The sequence below is a fragment of the Dermochelys coriacea genome, chromosome 1 (assembly GCF_009764565.3).
Source record: "Dermochelys coriacea isolate rDerCor1 chromosome 1, rDerCor1.pri.v4, whole genome shotgun sequence".
NCBI lineage: Eukaryota > Metazoa > Chordata > Testudines > Dermochelyidae > Dermochelys > Dermochelys coriacea.
Genome location: NC_050068.2, coordinates 294,131,100 through 294,152,578, shown reverse-complemented (window position 1 = coordinate 294,152,578; position 21,479 = coordinate 294,131,100). Strand labels below are relative to the sequence as shown.

General features: G+C 39.0%; 1 protein-coding gene across 3 annotated transcripts in view; it reads left to right on the top strand.

The window, feature by feature from the left end:
• Positions 1-21,479, top strand: part of SLC16A7 (solute carrier family 16 member 7) — a 153,617-nt gene that overhangs the window by 70,920 nt on the left and 61,218 nt on the right. For all 3 annotated transcript variants that reach the window (XM_038387199.2, XM_038387200.2, XM_043494176.1), the window contains exon 2: positions 15,357-15,599. In XM_038387199.2, coding sequence (XP_038243127.1) covers positions 15,386-15,599 — 214 coding nt within the window. In that variant the 5' untranslated portion in view covers positions 15,357-15,385. The remainder of the gene's footprint in view (positions 1-15,356; positions 15,600-21,479) is intronic.

Here is a 21,479-nt window from a genome sequence, read left to right as displayed (position 1 = left end):
TTAATATTAAGGGCCATATTGTGTCCCCAGGTGCACCAAGTGCAACCACATTGACACAGTACAATGGCTCAAGTACTATAACTGAGTGCAGAACTTAACCCTAGTAATATAAGACAGCAAATATCAGAGTATAATGCTAAAATTACAGGGCCTGATTTTCAAAGAAGGCCTCACCCACATTTGAAAGGGTGTTTAAACAACTGAATGTGCATTTTTCACAACCCAAAACCCATAGGAACCCTTCTGTTGACTTCAGTGGGCTTTGGATTATGCCGTAATGCTTGAATTCACAGGAGATAAATTTTACACATGCTAACCCCATTTGTTAAGAGCTCTTGCACATACAGATATTGGTGTTACGAAAGGTGTTTGTATGGATGGTTAAGTGTGCACAAAAGTTGGTCATCTTCTAAAACCTGAGCTTTACATTGTATTTTAAAATTATTCTAGTTTCTTATTGAAAGGGCATATTTATAATTTTTTTAAATCTTCACTGCTCCTCTTATAGACTTAGAAATAAATTTTTACATTCCAGTGACTAATTCAGAAAATACTTTTACTCTTTTAATTATTTTTAAAGTTAGTATATCAGTGGTGCATTTAAGAGGCCACTTTCTGGATTGTTTTAATTTGACCAAGTATAAAAGTAGATGAAAAGACACATAAAAATAGTCTATGAAATTATTATCTAAGAACCCTGCTTAGGATAGAGAGTAAGAAGTTTTCCTTGACTCAGTGGAAGATTCAACACTATTAGTTCAGTGTAATTACAGGTAATATAGATAGTTATTACAGGTAATAACATGAATTATACTGTAAGTGTATGCCACACTTTAAAAGCTCACAGCAGAAGTTCAGATGCATGACAGGTGGAGACTGCAGCCAATTGAATACTGCATAATAATGCCTCCAGAGCTATGACAAATGTAGCATGTGGATGCTAGGATGTGTATGACAAATGTAGCATTGACTCCACCACACTGCAGCCTTGCAAACACTTCCTGTTGTGCAAGGGAGTTTCATTGTGGCCACACGTCTGTTATGCCTTGGAGAGGAAAACAGCACTAATGGCCCCACTCGTTTGCAGGAGAACTGGGTGGGTACAAAGCCTCTCTGTACACTTTCTCCCTTTCCCCTCATCTCAGCAGACTCATAAATGGGAAGGCTTAGTAAAGGCATCCTGCATATCCCCTTACCTTGCACAACCATACAGAGACTAGTCACAAGCCTATCCATAACGTGCATAATTATAGTTTTCCTCACGGCAGACTTTGAATTAGTTTGTCTCTGTTCATACTGATTTCTAGCCTTCTATTTCTACACACTATCTTGCACTACACCTCGCATCATTTCATTCACATTCTCATTCATTCACACACAAATCTGCCAGTCCATCTCCCTCCTTCAAGTCCCTGTGCCTTCCTCAACTGCAACACTCCCCTTGTTAAAATCTTCTTCCCTCCATGGTAACCCACAGGCTCAGAGCCCCTTGCCACCCAAACTCAGACCCCTCCCCTTCAGGTGGAGAAGTCCCCATTTCCTAACAATCCCCGGCAGCTCAGAACCTCCCTCCACATCAACTCCAAACTCCCTAATTCAGAGCCCTTCCCCTTTTCACCTGAGCATTCCCCCCTACCCAACTCCCCTAGTTGCAAGCCCACCAGCAGTCCCACAGGGCAACCATGCGTACAGTGGCCACTGAGGTTTCCAGAGTCTGGAAAAGCCCCATCCCCACCACCACCAGGAGTCCTGGCTGTCAGCAGGTGATGCTGTACACTGCAGTACAGCACCCAGACCATAGATACTATGCAATAGTATAATGTATACATATATAGTCTACCCTATATAGTATAATATACCATAGTCACAGACGTTATATACTAGAAATCAGATATTCCTCTCACTTACACTGGTGTAAATCAGGACTAACTCCATGAAAGTAAATGGTGTAAAATTACTATGGAATCAGAATCTGTTCCAGTGTGCATAATGTGCTCATAGAGGGTGCCTTGTTGATATGGTTTAGTTTCACCAGCCCCTGGTGACCTGCCATCCCAGCTTATTTCCCTGACCAAGACAAAACAACCCACTGATCACAATTCTCCTCAGATAATGCAGTCATTGTTCGTAATAGGAAAATATTCTCAAACTTGAATTCATAGTAAAAATAGCCCAGCTGTTTGTGTACCTTAAACACACAATATGTGCAAGATTCAAATCAGTCTCACAGTACCCAGACATATAAAATGATAGTGTTTGCATAGTGAGCAGTGGTCACCCATCAAATGTTTCCAATGATATCTCTGCTATTAGACAATGTAACTGGGTGTGATAAGATGTCTAGTTCTAGCACCCTGCATGGAATTATTTATTTATTTCAGTTGGGTGTGGAATTTCTTTTAGAACATGTTGGTGCCTATCCAAGTCTGTGGGTGTCTTGACATATATTTAAATACACAGTAAGTTACAAAACATAAATGGTCAGAATCAGCAGCCCTTCTTTAATCATGTCTTTAACATGTCTTTAATCACCAGTCATGTGACCAGTTTAGTTTAACCTATCACCAAAGTTTTTCACTAAACAAAAATTTCATCTTCATCTGCCAGAATAGGGAAGTCTCATTAGCTCCAATCCAAGAGTATAAATGGTTTTGTATATCTCTTTTAGTCAGCAAGGACTAAGGGGCAAAAGAGGAGGGCTTCTGGGAACTACTCAAGTCCCTTGTGATTCCGAGAGATGTACAAAATCTTTTAGGCTCCTGAATGGAATATCACCTGGTCTGGCTCTCTAATGAAAACCATTGGGTCTGCTTCTGCCATGAGCCAGTAGATTTGACCCGTAACTCACTGTAGGGTCCTAGAACATGACTAAGTACTACTGAATGTGCTCTAGGAAAGAATCCTACACTAGCAGGGAGATTGACTGGTGACTTAATAAGCCTTTTCCACATCTGACTTTGATGATGTGGTGCTTTTCTGCTTCTTTTTTTAAGTTACTCAGGCTATAAGAAGCAAAATATAAAGAGAAAAGAAAAATAATGCAAAAATAAAAGAAATTAAAATATTTGTAAACTTCCTCCAGGAAGACCAAGGTACTCAGCAGCATTCTGAGTAAACATAAAATTTAAAAATATGTGTGAGAGGCGGAAACTGGAAATGGAAGAGATGTTCACTTATATCCTACTATCCAAGATGGTTGCTGCTATTTCAGCTGGAGCTGTGCTATTAACTGAGAAAGTCACTTGACCCTGTTAGGAGATGTTACTAAGAGTCCAATCCATGAGCCATGAGTGCTCAAGGACAACGCCCCCACACTGAGTCCCATGGAGATAAGTTGGGCTGAGTGTGGAAGCGGGAGTCCATGCACACTCATTACAGGATTATGGCTTAAGCTTTCAGCATGTTTAAGGCAAAATATATTTATAAAGATTATAATAATACATACATATTCTAGAACTGAGATTTTTGTATATGTAGAAATCTATTATTGTTTTGTGGGATGAAAGAGTGACCTTCAGTGGACAATGATGCTCTCAAGGTGTGATTCCAGCATTGTATTGTATTGCATTGCATTGCATTGTCAGGTACTTGCAAATGCAAAAGATCTTCTATTATAAACCTCTACCGTAGCCTCTCTGTCTCTCTAATTCATATACACAAGATATATACATGTATAATGTATTTTGCATGTTTTAAAACATTATGCAAAATTTCATGTATAAAATATTCTGATAAAATCTTGTTTTTATGTATAAGATGACCTTCAATAGAAATTATAAACACTTTATGGCAGCAGTCTACTCTCTATATGTATCTATATGTCATTTGAGAAAAGCATGACTCATGACTTTTTGCTACTGAACTGATTAAACTTCTATCCTGAAACTGACAGGAGAGTCATTGTTCAGATTGATGTTCTCAAAGTCCTACATTCAATAGAGTTTACTTTTGATTTATTAAACTTCCAGGTAAACATGATTTACCTAGTTTCTTGCGCACATATTTTTACTGTGTCCTTTTGCTAATTGGTATCATAGAAATATTCTGAGTGTCTTTATATTTCTGTTCCCTCCAAGCTCACTATATGTAAAAAAAGCAAAATGTATTTCATTTCTTATTAAAGCTATTATATTGGATTTTTGTGATTTGAATTGTTTTGATCTATATTTTCTAATGATGATGTAAAACACTTGTTTTGCTTTATATTTTCACATTTGACAGAAAAATAATCTGGAGTATAAAGCTTTTTCTCTGATTATGTAGAAATATAGAAAGATACATTCAACTAATGCATATTTTTGTTTCTTTGGTTTTGTTTTTTTGCTAATTGACAAAGAAAGCTTAAGAGGAATAAAGTAATTCAATTATCAATATAGACTTCAGTTCTTGATTGCTATATGTTACAATGTTACAATAACAGATTAACATATGATACATTTTGATTAATGCAGAGTTACAGGGCTATTTTTATTTAATGAATCCATGTTTGCATGTTAAAATCATCCATTTGAGTTATGTAAAGGAATTCCCTCTATTTAGTTGTTCCAAAGAAGATTTGTAACAAGCTATGGAGGGAGTCCTGTGAATTCTAATTAAAAATGCTTATATGCTAAAGAAGAACTTAGAGAGAGAGCTTTACCTGTGACTTTATTGTGGACTTTGGGCATTGGAGGTTGATCACTGAATAGTGCCAGGCCTGGTAGAAGTATCTCTTGAGGGGTGAAAATGGGGATTCAGGGAAGTAAATAATTTAAATGCATGTTTCCTTAAGATTTGGGGTTAAAGCCCAGATGCTCCACCATACCCTAAACATTTATTGTGTTCAATGTGAATTGGCCTGGGAGGGTCCCCACTCTGGAATTATATAACATTCCTCTTGCACACTTTAGTGGGTTGGTCTGGACCTTCTTGGGCTCCTCAGCTACTCAGTGGCACTGCTTTAGAGGAAGACCACAACCTTAGCATGGCATGACTAAGACTTTCTCTGTATCACTTTCCTCTGCATCCGTTGAGGCTATAGCAAATTACAGAAAAAAAGAGAAAAAATAAAAAAGGAATGTAAATTGATACGTGCCTACATAAATAATGTGAAACAAATCTTTACATAGGCTCTAAACTTTGTTACAGAACATCCAAAGATTATCTTGTCTGTACCATTGTAAAAATGTCAGGCCTCTCCATGACTGTGAGAGATACAGCAACGTGATGTGCTCATAGGAGGATGTGTCCTGTGTTAGTAAAAACTTCCTCCATTAAAGAAAAGGGAGATTTTTGATCTCTCCAGGTCCAGTTTTTTACAATGGGTGGCAAAATATACATTAGCATTTGATTAAACCATCTTGTCCTTTAAAGTTAGTTTGTATATATATCACTGTGTCAGCTCATTAACCCTTGGACAAAGTACATAGTAAGTTTGTAATTAAACATCCTCTCCCCTCCTATGGAAGTCAAATACAATCATAAATTCTTCCTTCCTTGTATTTGTTTATGCTAAAGCCTTGTCATTGCCCCCAAATTGTGTTAGTTTTGGTGCAAACTTCAAGTGAATTCTTTTATTGTCATGGTTCAGATAGAAAAACAAACATTTTTGCATATACTTAAATGTTCTTTTATTCAGCTACCTGTTCCAGGTAACACACCATGCAAATGAAAGTCAGTTCTTTACCATTTATATAACTCAGTTAAGAAATATTGAAATATAAGTACAGACATGATAGAGATTAAAAATTAAATGAGCTGAACAGAAACAGCAAGTCCACTGTGGTGTTATTATGTGGCTGGCATACTTCACAATGGCAAGACAGAAGATTTTTAAAAATGGCAACATGTCATAAGCAGATATTATATTAACTGGCCTTTATCTTGAGAAAACATTCTGTTTGAGCCAAGCATCTCCCACTCCTGATATAAAATGTGTTGGAGTTTTAATATTTTTTTATGATTCTGAGGCCACATCAGTTCAGTTCTCTTATCCTTTTTTAATGTAAGTAATATTTCCTATCTCCACTAATATCAAGTCAAGACATACGGCTGAAATACCCATTCTATTTACTGTAATAATATAGTATTGTAATTCTCAGATTACCTCAATGTGTTTTGAATTCAGTAGTTCATAGTGTAACCTTTACTGGTAAAGGGAACAACATATTTGTCCTCTCTTGGCGATTTATATTGGTTTGATTTTTCAGCTCAGATTATCTGGAGTGTCATTTTAATTCTAGTTTTCATATCAATAAATGGGCTCACTCTCATATTTCTCTGATCTTACGAAATATACACAATTCAGACAATTTTTCTCTTGAATGTCACTTGAATTCTGTTCTGTTCAGATTGAACACATATGACTGAAAGGCTTCCTCCCCTCTCCACCCCCCCTTAGTTTTAGTAACTCTCAAGTAATTTATTTTTCAAGCCTACTTTCTCCTTTTGCAAGTTTCTATACAAGTTTATATCACTGTTTCTTTAAACCCTTACTACTTGCCTTCTTTTCTGTGTAATCTAGCATTAATGTCAATTCCTTTTATTGGAAGGCAAATAATTCAGTAGGTTTTTCCAGGGCACACTTAGAAAGTTTCTACCGCTTTAGAAGTTCTTACCATTTCTACTTGTTTTCCCCACTATAAGTACAGGAAATAAACAATAACTTTCAAACTGGTAGAAAAGTTTGAAGGTGACCACCATGTAAGGTTCTGTAGTTTGGAGCTGGTTTTCAGCCTTAGACTATAATTTGAGTCCAATCATATGTCCTAAAAGAGATTCTGTCTGAGTTTACATCTTATTACACAATATTTCATAGAATATCAGAGTTGGAAGGGACCTAGGGAGATCATCTAGCCAACCCTCTGCTCAAAGCAGGATCAATCCCCAATTTTTGCCCCAGATCCCTAAATGGCCCCCTCAAGGATTGAACTCACAACCCTGGGTTTAGCAGGCCAATGCTCAAACCACTGAGCTATCCCTCCTGACAAGTTGTCACTGAGACTTAGACATTACACATTAGTGTCTATTATTAGAGTATTAGTAAATGAGTGGGAAGAAAATAAGGCTTTCTTAATTCAGAGACTGATGCCTTCAGGTGAGGATATAGGCCTTTGGTAGGTTAATGCACAGAAATGTTCAATCATCAGTGTTTGATAAGAAAACAAAAGAAAGACAATGAGCTGGATTCTAATCTCAGTTATGTTAGTGTCAGTATAGCATAGCTGTAATGATTTTTTTGGAGATATCCGCTGGTATAACTAGAATCAGATTCTGTTGCTTTTTCATAAGCACAATTATTAAATGGATAGATGGATATTAATAATTTTTAATAGCAAATAAATATTACCATTTTCAAAATCACAGATTTATGTCAGAATCAGAAGTTTGAGACATGAAAGTTATGGTTCAGGAAAGTTTTATCCAATAGTACTGTCAAAGAATAGAGTAGTTTTTGCTATTATCCATAGTTTTTCTGAGTCCTGAATATTAGGAGAATGGTATTGAATTGATCATCTGTTACTACTGATCATACAAATTCCATCTATTTCTTTCAAGAGATCATGTAATAAATTTTTCAAGCAATGTACCGGAGCTGTGTAGGTAACTCCATTAACACTGCCTTGAAACCTTAGCTCTACCTATTATATAATGTTGCTATGCCATGAAAACATCCTCTCCTCCTCCCAAATCCAAGTGCATACAAAAACAATTGTATGCACTGGGCATGTGTTACAAATGCTGTACTGGTTTGTGAAGTGTTAAAATGTTAGGTATAAACAATAGGTTCTAAAGACTTTTACAGTTGAGATGTCAAAGCTTCTAGTAATAATTATAGATAATGGCTCAGGAGTAATGCTAGAATTTAAGGGATAGTAGGAATGGTTAAAAATAGACTAAGTGGATCAGTAACCTTGCAGTGCATACAGCCTCCAGTTTGAACTGTAAAATGTGGGTTCACTGATCTTATTAAAGCAAGTGTTGTGGAAAGGCTGGCTGGTTTGAATTTTTCCAAAGGCTAGAAAGATTTCAGAGGGAAAAATTAAACTTAACAGAAGAACCAGTAGAGGGATTAATTTTAGCAAAGGGCTGGCACCAGACTTGATCACTTTTATTGCCAAAACTGATTAATTCTTCAAATTTAACCAGTTATATTTCATTTAGATACACGTACTCTGACTTGGCTATGGTGTTGCATGTTTAAGGCTACAGATAGTCTATAGGATGACTTTCTTGAGGTAAGTTAAATGGAATTGGTGACACTTCATGGCAAGCACCATGTCTTCATATATGTTTGTACTGCACTTAGCACAATACAGCCCCAATCCTGAATGCAGTATAATATTATAGGGTTGGTGTAGACCAGGGTTAGGCAACCTATGGCATGCGTGCCAAAGGTGGTATGCAAGATGATTTTCAGTGGCACTCACACTGCCCGGGTCCTGGCCACCGGTCCGGGGGGCTCTTCATTTTAATTTAATTTTAAAAGAAGCTTCTTAAACATTTTAAAGATCTTATTTAATGTACATACAACAATAGTTTAGTTATATATTATAGACTTATAGAAAGAGAGCTTCTAAATACATTTAAATGTATTACTGGCATGCAAAACCTTAAATTAGAGTGAATAAATGAAGACTCGGCACACCGCTTCTGAAAGTTTCTAAATGTAGACTTACATTTGTATATTAACAAAAGAGATGAATTTCCAAATCTGATCTATTTGATGAAGTGTCTAATACTTGTGAATTTTCTAATTCATTGTAAACAATGATTACAGATTTCAGTGGTCTTACACTGATTGAAAATCATTGAGATCTTCTAACAGAGAGACTGATATCTTATTGTGAATCAGCTAAATGTATGAATTTCTATGAGTGATAAGCAGTTTTTGAAAGTGTCTCTGATAGCTCTTCAACACAAATACTGAGTCAACATGGCATCAATTCATGGTTGGATGTGAGGGGAAGAAAAGTAAAAACAAAATCCAAGGAAAATAATTAAATTAGTTGAGGAAAGATTAATTAGTTGAGGAAACATAAATAAATTATTCTATTCGACGGACTGAATGCAGTAATGTGTCTTTAATTTCTAACTTTCTTGCTTAATTGTTGGTCAATGGTTTACTTTTTCTCAGTTTTCCTTTGTTCAGAGATCCATGTGTCCACTTCTTAATTTGATTTGATATTAGGGGTGAAATCCTGGTCGCACTGAAGTCAATGGCAAAACTCCCATTTTCTTCGATGGGGCCAGGATTTCACCTAAGATCTCCCCAATGTTCATACAGTCATTCCAGTGCTACTCTTTGCTGGCATGTCATAGAACTTCAAAATATGCTGACATAATGTCCCAGAAGATGTGTTATTGCTGTTGTTATTGGTTCTAACAGAACCATGAAATAGCTAAAAGCCTAGTATAAGCTGAGGTGAAACTTTGGGTCACTTACTGTGGTATAGCTGCCCAACAAATATGGACATTTCAATAAAGCTTAAAGTCACTTATAAAGTTGAGTTTTGTGGCCAGAATTTGATCTCACTTATACAGGGTTGCCAACTTTCTAATCACACAAAACCAAGCACCCTTGCCCTGCCCCCTGCCTCACCCCTTCCTCAAGACCCCACCCCTTCTCTGAGGCCCTGGCCCCAACTCACTCCATCCTCCCTCCATTCACCCTCCTTCCACCTCACTCTCCCTCACTCTTACTCACTCACTCATTTTCACCAGATTGGGGCAGGTGTTTGGGGTGTGGGCTCCGGGGTAGGGCTAGAAATGAGGCTCCAGCTAGGGGAGCAGACTCTGGGATGGGGCCCGGGATGAGGGATTTGGGGTGCAAGAGGGGGCTCAGGGCTGGGGCAGAGGTTGGGCTGGGGGAGGAGTGAGGGTTCTGGCTGGGGGGGTGGGCTCTGGGGTGAGTCTGGGGATGGGGGGTTTGTGGTACACGAAGGGACTCAGGCTGGAGCAGGGGGTTGGGATGAGGGCTCCGGCTGGGGGTGCGGGCTCTGGTGTTGGGCTGGGGATGAGGGTTTTGGAGTGCAGGAAGGGGCTCTGGGCTGGGGGGGTTGGGCTGAGGGGTTTGGAGTGTGGAAGGTGGCTCCGGGCTGGGGCAGAGGTTGGGCTGTGTGGAGGAGTGAGGGCTCTGGCTGGGGGGGGTGGGCTCTGGGGTGAGTCTGGGGATGGGGGGTTTGTGGTACAGGAAGGGGCTCAGGCTGGAGCAGGGGGTTGGAGTGTGGGAGGGGGTACGGTGTGTGGGCTCTAGGAGGGAGTTTGGGTGCAGGAGGGGGTTCTGACCTGGGATAGGGGGTTGGAGTGTGGGAGAGGGTTCGGGGTGTGGGCTCCAGGCAGCACTTATATTATGTGGCTCCCAGAAGTGGCCAGTATGTTCCTGTGGCCCCTAGGCACAGGAGTGGCCAGGGGGCTCCGCACATGCTCTCACTCGCAGGTGCCATCTCTGCAGCTCCCATTGGCCACGGTTCCCAGCCAATGGGAGCTGCGCAGCCAGTGTTTGAGGTGGGGGCAGTGCACGGAACTTCCCTGGCCGCCCCTGCACCTAGGAGCCAGAGAAACATGCCATTGTTTTCAGGAGCTGCGCAGAGCTAAGGCAGGCAGGGAGCTTGCATTAGCCCTTCTGCGCCATTGACTGGACTTTTAATGGCCTGGTCAGCAGTGCTAACCAGAACTGCCAGGGTCCCTTTTCAACCTCGCTTTCTGATCGAAAACCAGATGCCTGACAACCCTATTTACACTGGTGTAACAATACTGATTTCTAAAAAGCTGCTTCAGATTTGGCCTCAGTACTGCTAAGCACATAAGCATTTGCTTGTATGATCTGCTGAAAAGGGATGTGTGACAGGTCAGACCCCTTGGGAAGCCACCTGATGTACTGAGATACCACTGAGTCTACCTGTTCTGCCAGTATGGGCCCCCTTTTACCTGTCTTGTTGAGCCAGGCTATTAAAACCTCCTCTAACGCACACATATAGGCAGAGCCACACCCAGCTGCAGATCAGCTTTGGGAAGACTCAGTTTAAGGAACTTGTTCCAGCACTCAGATGTCCACCTCCTTTGGTGGTAAATAGATTATTAAATGTGTCCACTCCCTCAATGTGGAGAGAGGTGTGCACACTTCTTGCCCCCACCCTCAGTGAGAAATTACAGAAACTGGGTTTAATAAAAAACAAAACAAATTTTATTAACTATAAAGGACAGATTTTAAGTGGTAAAAGGGGTAACAAACAGAACAAAGCAGATTACTAAGCAAATGAAATCAAACATGCAAACTAAGCTAGTTTCACTAAAGAAATTGGTTACAAATAGTTTTTCTAACCCTAGATATTGTTGCAGGCAGGTTGCAAAGTTTCTGTGGTTCAGAGTTCCAGTTATATTCCTTTTCAGTCTGGACTCTTCCATTGCCTTCCCTTCAGATGGCTTTTGCAGACTTTCTTCTTGGGCAGACAGCCATGGCGAGGAGGAATCCTGTTTGCCTTCCTTCCCACCCTTAAATAGGATTTACATAAGGCAGGAATCATTTGTTTCTCAAACTTGACCCCCCTCTTTCCTTACAGTGGAAAGTTACAAGAAGTCCCAGATAATGTTTTAGTATCAGATGATAAGACCACCTGACTCTGTAGGATCACAGCGTCCATGAGTCAGTTGCAGTATGGAGCGTCCACAGGAAGGCCAAGCTTTTCACAGTCTATTGTCCTTGTTGATGGGCCATCCTCCCTGTCTGGCTTTTCCATTGTTGTACCTGAAGTGTTAGCAGTGGGCATCACCCAAAGTAACATAGTTGAAATACAGATACATAGTCAATATTCCTAACTTCAGATACAGAAATGATACAGGCATACAAATTGGATAATCACATTCAGTAAATCATAACCTTTCCAATGATATCTCACATGAGCCATCTTGCATAAAGTATATCTCAGTTATGTCATATTCATATCATAAGCATATTTTCATAAAGAATATGGACTGACACGTCACAGGATGGACTTAAGCACATGCTTAAAGTTAAATATGTGATTAAGTGCTTTGCTGAATCGGGGCCTTACACTGATGTAAGTGGTATTTAAATCATGCTCTCTGGTGAACTTCACCCATGTACATAAGGCAAGTGTAAAACCTAGGCATCACTTAACTCACATAAACCCTATTCTGAAGTATTAAATGGGGAATAGGGTTTAAGTGATACCTAGGCCTTGTGTTGGTCCCCTGAACATGGGTGAATTTCACCCTAAGTGCATTCATCCAATATTCCCAGTGACATGAGGATTTACATCTGAAATTATTGTTGTTTAGCTCACTGAACGGTGTTCTTCCCTTACATTCCATGTGTGTTGGAACTCAGCATCAGCACATCCCAGCATCAAACAGACAAGCTCTTTAAGCAGAAGATTTTTGGCCTTGGAACTTGTCCCCTTCCCCCCCTCTTTGGTCTGCTGGAGCTTGACTTTGTTAACACTCTAGGCATGAGACATAGCTCATCTTTCTCACACTCATTTGTAGAGAGGGTGGGCTGCAGAGCAGAGAAGCTTTATTATTATACCTGTTTTGAGTGGATGTGTGTGGGGGTCTTATTTAACTACAAAGCCTGCTGGTACATATTTGTATAGTTATTGCACTGGAGTGAGCAGTTTATTACCATATATATTGCATAAAACAAGTGGCCTATGGGTGTCCACAGTGTGGGCTGGGTGCCTCTTTATTTAATATGTGTACAATCATTCTCTCCATCATGACTTCAAGAAAAAGTACTTTATATTCCAGGGGTAGGCAACCTATGGCACGCGTACCAAAGGTGGCACGTGAGCTGATTTTCAGTGGCACTCACACTGCCCGGGTCCTGGCCACTGGTCCGGGGGGCTCTGCATTTTAATTTAATTTTAAATGAAGCTTCTTAAACATTTTAAAAACCTTATTTACTTTACATACAACAATAGTTTAGTTATATATTATAGACTTATAGAAAGAGACCTTCTAAAAACTGGAATGCAAAACCTTAAATTAGAGTGAATAAATGAAGACTCGGCACATCACTTCTGAAAGGTTGCCGACCCCTGTTATATTCCTTCCTTGCTCTTCTTCAAGAAACTATATTTCTATACTTAAAGGACCTTTAGTAGAACACTTCATCCTTACAATATGTTATGCTATTACCCATTGGAAGGAAGAGTATTTTTACTATTAGAAAACACAGATGGACATAATACAGTCAGCCATAATTTGGTACCTTCCAAATTCATTTCCCATTCGAGAGAAAATCATTTAAGCAAAGCCTGGGTATTTTTGTTTAGTGTAATTTGTTTCATTTACATTATATACCTTAGTACTTAAAAAGAAGTGGTCAAACTACAAGCAAGTGTAACGCCAACAGACCCTGGTCGTCGGCAGGCAGGATCAAAGCTGGGACCTTAAATCGCCGGCCCCTGGGCAGCTACCCCTTTTGCCCCCCGCCGTCGGCGGCCCTTCTGGTAGGGTCCCTATTGGCAGGGCTGCTGATGGGGGTGGGGTGGGGGGCTAAAGGGGCAGCAATGTTAAAGTGCTGCCGCGGCAGTGCTTTAAGAAAGGTCCTTTGCCATGGCAGAACTTTAACATCAGCTGTGTACGGGCTGGTACCAGCTTCTTACTAGTACATCGTACCGGCCCACTTTATGTATGGGCTAGGCTGGTAATAGGTAATCTTAAAGACAACCCTATGTTTTTTTTCTAACATATACTGTATGCATTGCTATGTGCACTTTACTATGGGTGTACTCAAGGCATACTGCAGAGAGATTAATTTAAGCTAACACAGTTCATTTTTTACATTTTGCTAAAGGTAATCATATCACTGCCACCACTGATACAATTTGCGATGAGAAATCTAAGCAGTCTTTAAGTGGCATGGAAAAAAATCACATGGAGATTCACTGGCAAAAGTATGCATAATGGAAACCTACACATAGTTCTGGGTCCGTAACTTTGGTTGGTGGTATAGAGATGATCACTTGAGCTTAAAACAGAGCTGAGATGCCCAAAAAGGAACAGAAGGGGAGGGTGGAAGCTTTACTGCATGCTCTCTACCTGTTCTGGAAATGCATACAAGTAAACACTGAATGACTGGTGCTCCATGTTTTTAGGGTCGGGAGATGCCGTGGTGGGAGGATAGCAGGACTGGGAAGCAGACACTCTATCCAACATGTTCTCCACTGACACCAGTTGATTTCTAAGTAGGATGTGGATGGTCTTGGTGTTCAGATACCAGATGAGCAAAGTATAAACCTTAATTAGATAGGGGGTTGATTTGATTTGTCCATTAATTCTTGGGCTCCATAGTGTTTGCTGGTTGCACCTGTTATCCCTCCCATAAGAGGAACATGAAGTGGTATATCTGTAAGATTTGACTCCTGAAGCTTTCTACAAAAGAAAAATAGTAGTTGTTAAAAGTTTGAGACATTTTATTCTCTTGGTAAAAAAACTCTGCTCTCATATCCTCACAGCAATTGACTTTAAGACTCTGCCACCTATACATGTTCAGAACGCTCTCTGACATCAGTAGGAATTCTGTGTATGTAAGAAAAGCAAAGTATTACAGTCAAGTTCTGTAACGTTCATCTGAAAGAAGAATTGTATTCTTATAAGTTGCAGCATACATCAAAGTATGCCAACAAACCTGATTGAAAACTTCAAAAATAAGCACGTCACAGAATCATAGCTTTTAAAAACTTTTATGATGGAAACACAGAGAATTTAAATCTGATTTGAAACTTAAAAAAACCCATTTTCATATAGTAAAAGTGAAAGAGATTTCAAATAGTGTTCAATTTAATAAAAGCATTTTTTGGCAATTTGTTACTTGGTATTATTTCTAAAGGCTTGTAAACTTTGAGTAGATGGTATTGAAATGGCATTTAGTAACAGTGGATTGCAACTTTTTACCATCATTTACTATAGAGGTGAAATCAAGATTTACTTTATATTTTGACACCTGTGTTTGAATTAAAAGGACAAATCCTTAAGACACTGGAGCTATGTCAGTTCCCACCAGCTGAGAATCTGGCCCAAAATGTCACTTTTCTATAAGTGATTAATTGCTAAATATAACTTCAGTGATTGGAATCAATTATCTGTAACAGTTACAAGGTACTTAATGTGATTCTCTGAATAACTATTGCCCAGTAATTCCCCCTCTCCCTCTAGGGTGGACCTGGGTTTAAAGGCAAGTATTCATGCTATATCATCCCAAGCCTTCTAGTACAATTTGGGAGTTTGTTCTCTATTGTGATTATGATTTATAATCCATTACCATTATTATCAAAAATATGCATTTGTTAAATTCAGTGTGCTAAAGCAAAAAGGACACTATTTGAAACATTATTTCTACTTTTCATTCACAGCCTAGCTTGAAAACAGACAAAGCCTGACAATGCCGCCAGCAACAACAGCACCACAATATGCACCCCCAGATGGAGGATGGGGCTGGGTTGTGGTCTTTGGGGCTTTTATCTCCATTGGATTTTCCTATGCATTCCCAAAAGCCATCACAGTGTTCTTCAAGGAAATTCAGGAGATCTTCCATACATCATATAGTGAGATAGCTTGGATATCATCGATTATGTTGGCTGTTATGTATGCAGGAGGTAAGGCATTTGAGAAACTAACAAATGGTATAGCTCTTTAGGCTTTTGTGTAGTCTTAAATAATGTAAAGTTAATTCCTGTTGCCTGCTTATACACTCACTCACCATACCCTGACTTATCATGGCACAGCTGTATCTACTTCACAATTAAGGTTGCATCTATGTTTCCATAATGAATCCAATTATTTCACCAATCCCTGATCCTTTTTTAAATCTAAAAAGTATATGTCACGGTTGGGACCAAGGTAAAGTTGTTCTACTATATTTGTCCGTAACTGGACAAAAGGTTCTTCAAAAAGACTTCCAACTTTGTCACTTTGTAGCCAAAAATACCTTCAAAAACAATCACTCAATCAATCAATCACACTAAAAACCATACGCATAAAGGAGGGCAATAAAAATTAGTCTGCCTGATTCATTGGTTCATCTAGTTTAAATGTAGGACTCGATATTGCCAGGTGCTGAGCACTACAATGGGGTGGTGAGTGCTCTCATCTGCCAATGATGCTCAGGGCCTCAAAGAGTTCCAAGTATCAAACATTAGTTGATTGAACTTAAATTTAGAAAATTCTGATATTAATATCAAGTTTATGAGGCTAGCTGCCCATCTGTCCCCCCTGTGGTGTCTCTGAGGGCACTTCCCCTGAGGTGTTAGACCTCTTGCCCTTACCTGTTTCGGATGGAATCTCATGATTATTCCACTCTTAGACCAAGATCCAGAGCAGTCCCCATGTATGCCAGCTTTTTATTACCCTGCAAGTCCTACTGGGTTTCCAGCACCTCCATTTCCTCCCTTTGAGAACGGAATGGCCAGTGAATAAATATTCCAAGACACCATGTTCTTGAAAACAAACAAATAACTGTATTTATGATTAGAAAAGGTTATTATACATTAGGAAAAAAGGACTAAAAATAAAACTTGTACACATGCCTATCTTACCTAAAGTACTACCATCCCATAATGGCACCCCTGTGGGTTGCTCTGTCTGAGTATCTCTCTCCACACCCTGGAGAATGTGTTTTAAAACCCTGACTGGTTTCTTCTCTCTTTTGGAGGCTTCTTTAAGTGTTAGTGGGCTTGGCCTTCCCAATCAAACTAGTACTGTAGGCTGTCCAGGGGACTAGCTCAGGGTTATCAGGACCAGTAATTCTGGTATTGTCATTTAATGACAATGGAAGCTGATAGGTCACTATCATAAGACATCTCCTCCTTCGTGTCTGGAATGTTCAGGATGGTTCTCTGTGGGGAAACACTTAGTCAAAATATATTTGTCCTGAAAATAGGCCAGAGGCAGATTAAGATATAGTATTCATAATTACTAAAGAGCACCCACATATTTCTCACAAGTGACACCTGAATAGTAATACAGTATGGTAATATCAGGCCCAATAAACTTAAAAAGTGATTGCTGGAGACATAGACTTTCATATTTAACAAAGTAAGTTCCTAGTCTTTTCCTTACAGATGTCGACCTCACAGCCTCTGGCCTGGGATGTTCAGGGGCAGTGCTAGGACAGGAGATGGAGTATAGTCTTTTGTACCAGTCCTATTCTGGGCAAGACTAGAGGCTCCTGTATTAGCCCCTGCTCCATGCAGAATCTGGAAGGCGCAAAAGTGTCTTAAAGCCATTTTTGCTTCTCTTTCCTCTTTGCTGTGCCTTCTGTCCTGGGCCCCCTGAGGGCATGGAATCTAACTGTTTGTAACATGCCCCCCAATCACTGCAAAATTTTGTAAAGGCAGATTTGTCCTGCAACTTTAAGTAAGTGTTTTGTTGCCTGGGATTAATGTTTAATTTACACAATCATCCATATAATCTCTCAGTTTGGCCCTTAATTATTAATAGTTTGAATGCTAATTATATAATATTCAACAATGGGAGAGCTCATTTTAGGAGACCACAAAATAGAAAGAGTTGTTTATGATACTTGTTAGGGGGCTTATTCCTTCACCCACTTACTTCCCTGGTCCTTCTCGCATGAACAGAGAGCAATACCCGAAGTCCAAAGGTGCAAACAATTCAATGTTTATTGGGGTGAACTTCCAGCAAGCGTGATTCCAGTTTCCTTCCTTAGTGTCCCCCTTCCCAGCTCTGACACCACAGAGCCTTACCTGTGTCTCTGTTTCCATTCCCTCCCTTAGCAAAACATGATTCCAATTCCCCCCCCCCCCCATTCCCTGTTCCCATTCCCCCCCCCCACTTCCTGATTGACTGCAGACTATATAGTAAAACTTGAGTTCTGCTTAGCTATACCTTAACCAATCATTTTCCTGAAATTTAATTAACCAATTCTAACATATTGTAACATGATTATGTAACCAATTATATCCCACCACCTTAATTAGTTTACAGCCAGCAAAATTAATTATACAGCAGACAGGAACAATCACAGAACCAGACAGAGACCATGCAAATAAACAATAGCAAAGTGGGAACTATAATGACAAAACAATACAGAAGTGAGGATTTCACATCCCAGCTATTGATAAGTGAGTTCTTGCCGGACAGGATGCTATCAAACTAAGTTTCCTTTTACATCTTCTAGGCACTTCCCTTTCTCTGGAGGCGATAGGCATTATCAGGACAGGATTGTATCCTAACAGCCCAATAGCACCTTCTTTCAGTGTGACTAGTTTGGAATGTGAGGATGTGACCAGTCGCTTCCCAGCTTATGGCTGCCTCTGCTGCTTAGCCAGAGATCTTAGCCTAAGAACAGGGCCTCAGACTGTCACAGTGAGAGAAGGACCTTACACCGGCAGACAGTGATTTTGATTCTTTCTTTTATACCTCTAGAACTAGCAAAGTGATAAGAATACACCTAAATTCTTACAGTATAGGCCTTTACAGACTGGCCTGAATATCTATATCCTAACAATACTACCTATTTTTTATTTAGTATTTCTTTAAATCCAATGGCCAACAACCTGCTAATTTCCCATTCAGTCTAGACTAACCAACATATACCTCAGTCAATGTAAATAACATCAGTACAAGAAAACTATGTAAAGTTATTTTGATGTCTTATTACAATACTAACAGTGAGCAACCCTGCCCAACATAAACTTTCTTTGAAGCCACAGCTACTGTATAACTGTTTCCTAAAAAATAAGCCATTTAGACAATCACTGGAAGAATATGAAATAGGCAAGCAAAACATTTGAGAAGGAAATCATTCTATTGTTTTTCCTTTCTGGATATGACTATGTTTGCATTCTAGCATTTGATGTACTGTAATCTGAAATAAGTAGGAGGTACAAGCTGCACTGTTTACTATGAAGTGCAATAAGCATATCTAAAATGTTACTGGTACACTTTGTTCATCATACTGCTAATTGAGGTAACCTGAAAAAAATCTTCTTAAGATTTGACATACTCATTATGGGTTAGCATTCAGCCTTCTAATCATCTCAGTGGGGTCATTGAGTAAGTTTGAATCTATTCAGAGGTTCTTTGCTTTAGAGGCTGCAGCCTCTTGCAGTAATTAGATGGCATCTGTGTCTCAGTAACAAGATATTAACTTACCTTTCAATGTTAGAAAAAAAAATGAAAGTAATAAATGGCATCCAGTAAGGAGCTAAAAGAATGTTAATTATATTTATCACTTACTTCATACTTAGAATAAATGGTATTAAATTGTAGCAGACCATCTGGCAATCCATATGGTCTCCTGGAGTCCTGGTGAATTCCAGCAAATAGGTCAAGCACAGTGTTCACCCTGTTAGGAAAACACTAAGGAGAGGTGGCAAATAGTATAAATTAAATCAATATGAAACCCTTTTCCCCTCTCAATCCAATATAATGCACACTTGTATGCTTTTAACAATGAGCACATATATTGTGTTTCTTTTTAGTTAGTAAGTTATTTTCTGTTTGTTCAAGTTGATTAAATTGACAACCCTGAAAATAATGTCTTCTGTGTGATCATCATGGTACATGGACAATGGGCAGCCAGTGGCAGTGAGAGCTTCCCATATTGTTCAGCCTGTGCAGTCTGAATCATCCTCTCTGGAGAGGAGCAGTAGTTCAGTCGCCATGGCAATTCATTCTTCTGCCTCTCTTAGGCAGAAACTGTCAGTTGTATTAAATTAAAGGTGATGGTTTTGTGATGGATTCCTGATCACAAGGGACTGAAATTGAGACCACCAAACTTATTTTACTGGAGGCCAAGACACAGGATGTTGTGGGGTTTATGTGTCAGTAGCTATAATGCAACTTATTTCTATCTACCTACCTACTTTTATATTTATATAACTATAGATAAATAGATTAAACTTTGCTCTCTATTTATTTCATAAATTCACTTTTTACTCTACACAGCATTAACTTCCAAAAAGTGGCTGCAGTAAAACAGAAGGCTTCCTCCAAATGGTTGCCTTCTTAGGGTGCAATCCACTTCCCCTTAAAGTCAATGGAAAGATTCTCATTGTCTGCAATAGAAGTTTGATAGGGCCCTTCGTGACAACTATGAAGCCAGTTCCATGTGACAGCTCAGTACACCCCAAACTTATCTGATCCTATGTGTTAGTTTTCCTTGGGAAATAATATTTGTTTTTAGATTAGATTCTATTCTATTCTATTAGATTCTGCTTTGCTACTGTTTTTTTTTGTGATAAGTTCCATGGTGGCCCAATAATGACTATTTGGGGTTCAGCACAGCAGAATGAAACATTTCTCTCAAAGAAAAGTGTTTTGGTATTTTATGGTTGTAATAGATAAATAAATAAATAAAATTATGGCCATTTCTATGTACAAGTTCAAAGTCCCCTTCCATTATTTGATAACTTTTCACAAGAAAACAGACAATACTATTGAGAGTAAGACAAAATGGTATCACATCTTTATTAATTAAAATATCTTCCATCCCCACTCCCCACAGGTACTGGCACTACTTAAAATTAAAGACCCACAGGCATGATAGAAAGGAATGGCAATAGATCATGGTGTCCTAGCCCAAACCAGAGTGGAGCTAAGTGCCCTTAACTCCCATTGTCTCAACTTCTACTTCAAAGGGAGTTGAAAGATCAGCATTTAGCAAGACTGATTCCCCTGAAGAGTTGCCATATTTCATCCAGAGAAGGATCCATTTCCATTCTAAATGAAATAATTTTTCTAAATAGATCATTTAAAAAGCACTTTGTGATCCTTTTGGATGAAAGATGCTATAGAAACTTAAGTAATAATAGTGACAATTTCATACTAGATGAGCTCTGACAGTGGACAAAAAGTACAGTAGTTCACTTTTCTCATCTCTCTTTTCCCCATGTCTTAAGATATGTATGTTTTAGGTTACTTATTTTTATATAGCATCAAATTCTGAAAAGGATTGTTCAGATGACAATTCAAAAATAACTTACAGACAAGTGCTCATCATGTCTTTGTCAAATATTAATTGGAAAAATAACTTTTCATATGGTATGTTCAAAATATTTGCAATTTTACCTCAGTGGGTGTTTCAGTGATATTGCTGTGAAGACGAAATGGCATGCTCTATGGAAATGACAGTTTGCAAATTCCATGTAACACAAACAACAGATGGCTGCATTTTTAACTTTTACACTAGCACTAGGTCCCTGTGATTTTTCTGTTGAAGTACTGAGAGGTTTTTCCTGATTTTTATAGAACTTGGCACACAAATCTGAGTGGAGATTCTTCACCTGTGAAGAAGGTGATTGAGAAACTTTCCTATCCTGACCTATATCCCTTGTTTGAGGGACAGTCCTATATTCCCTACCAGAATATGCAAAGTGTTGAATTTTAATAACCTAATTTAAAGTGTCATTGAAAACAGAACGTATCAACTTTCCAAATGCCTCGTGGGCATGAGGGAATAGTTCACATTTAGTTTAAAATATATGTACAACATCTATGTCAAGTTAATTTGA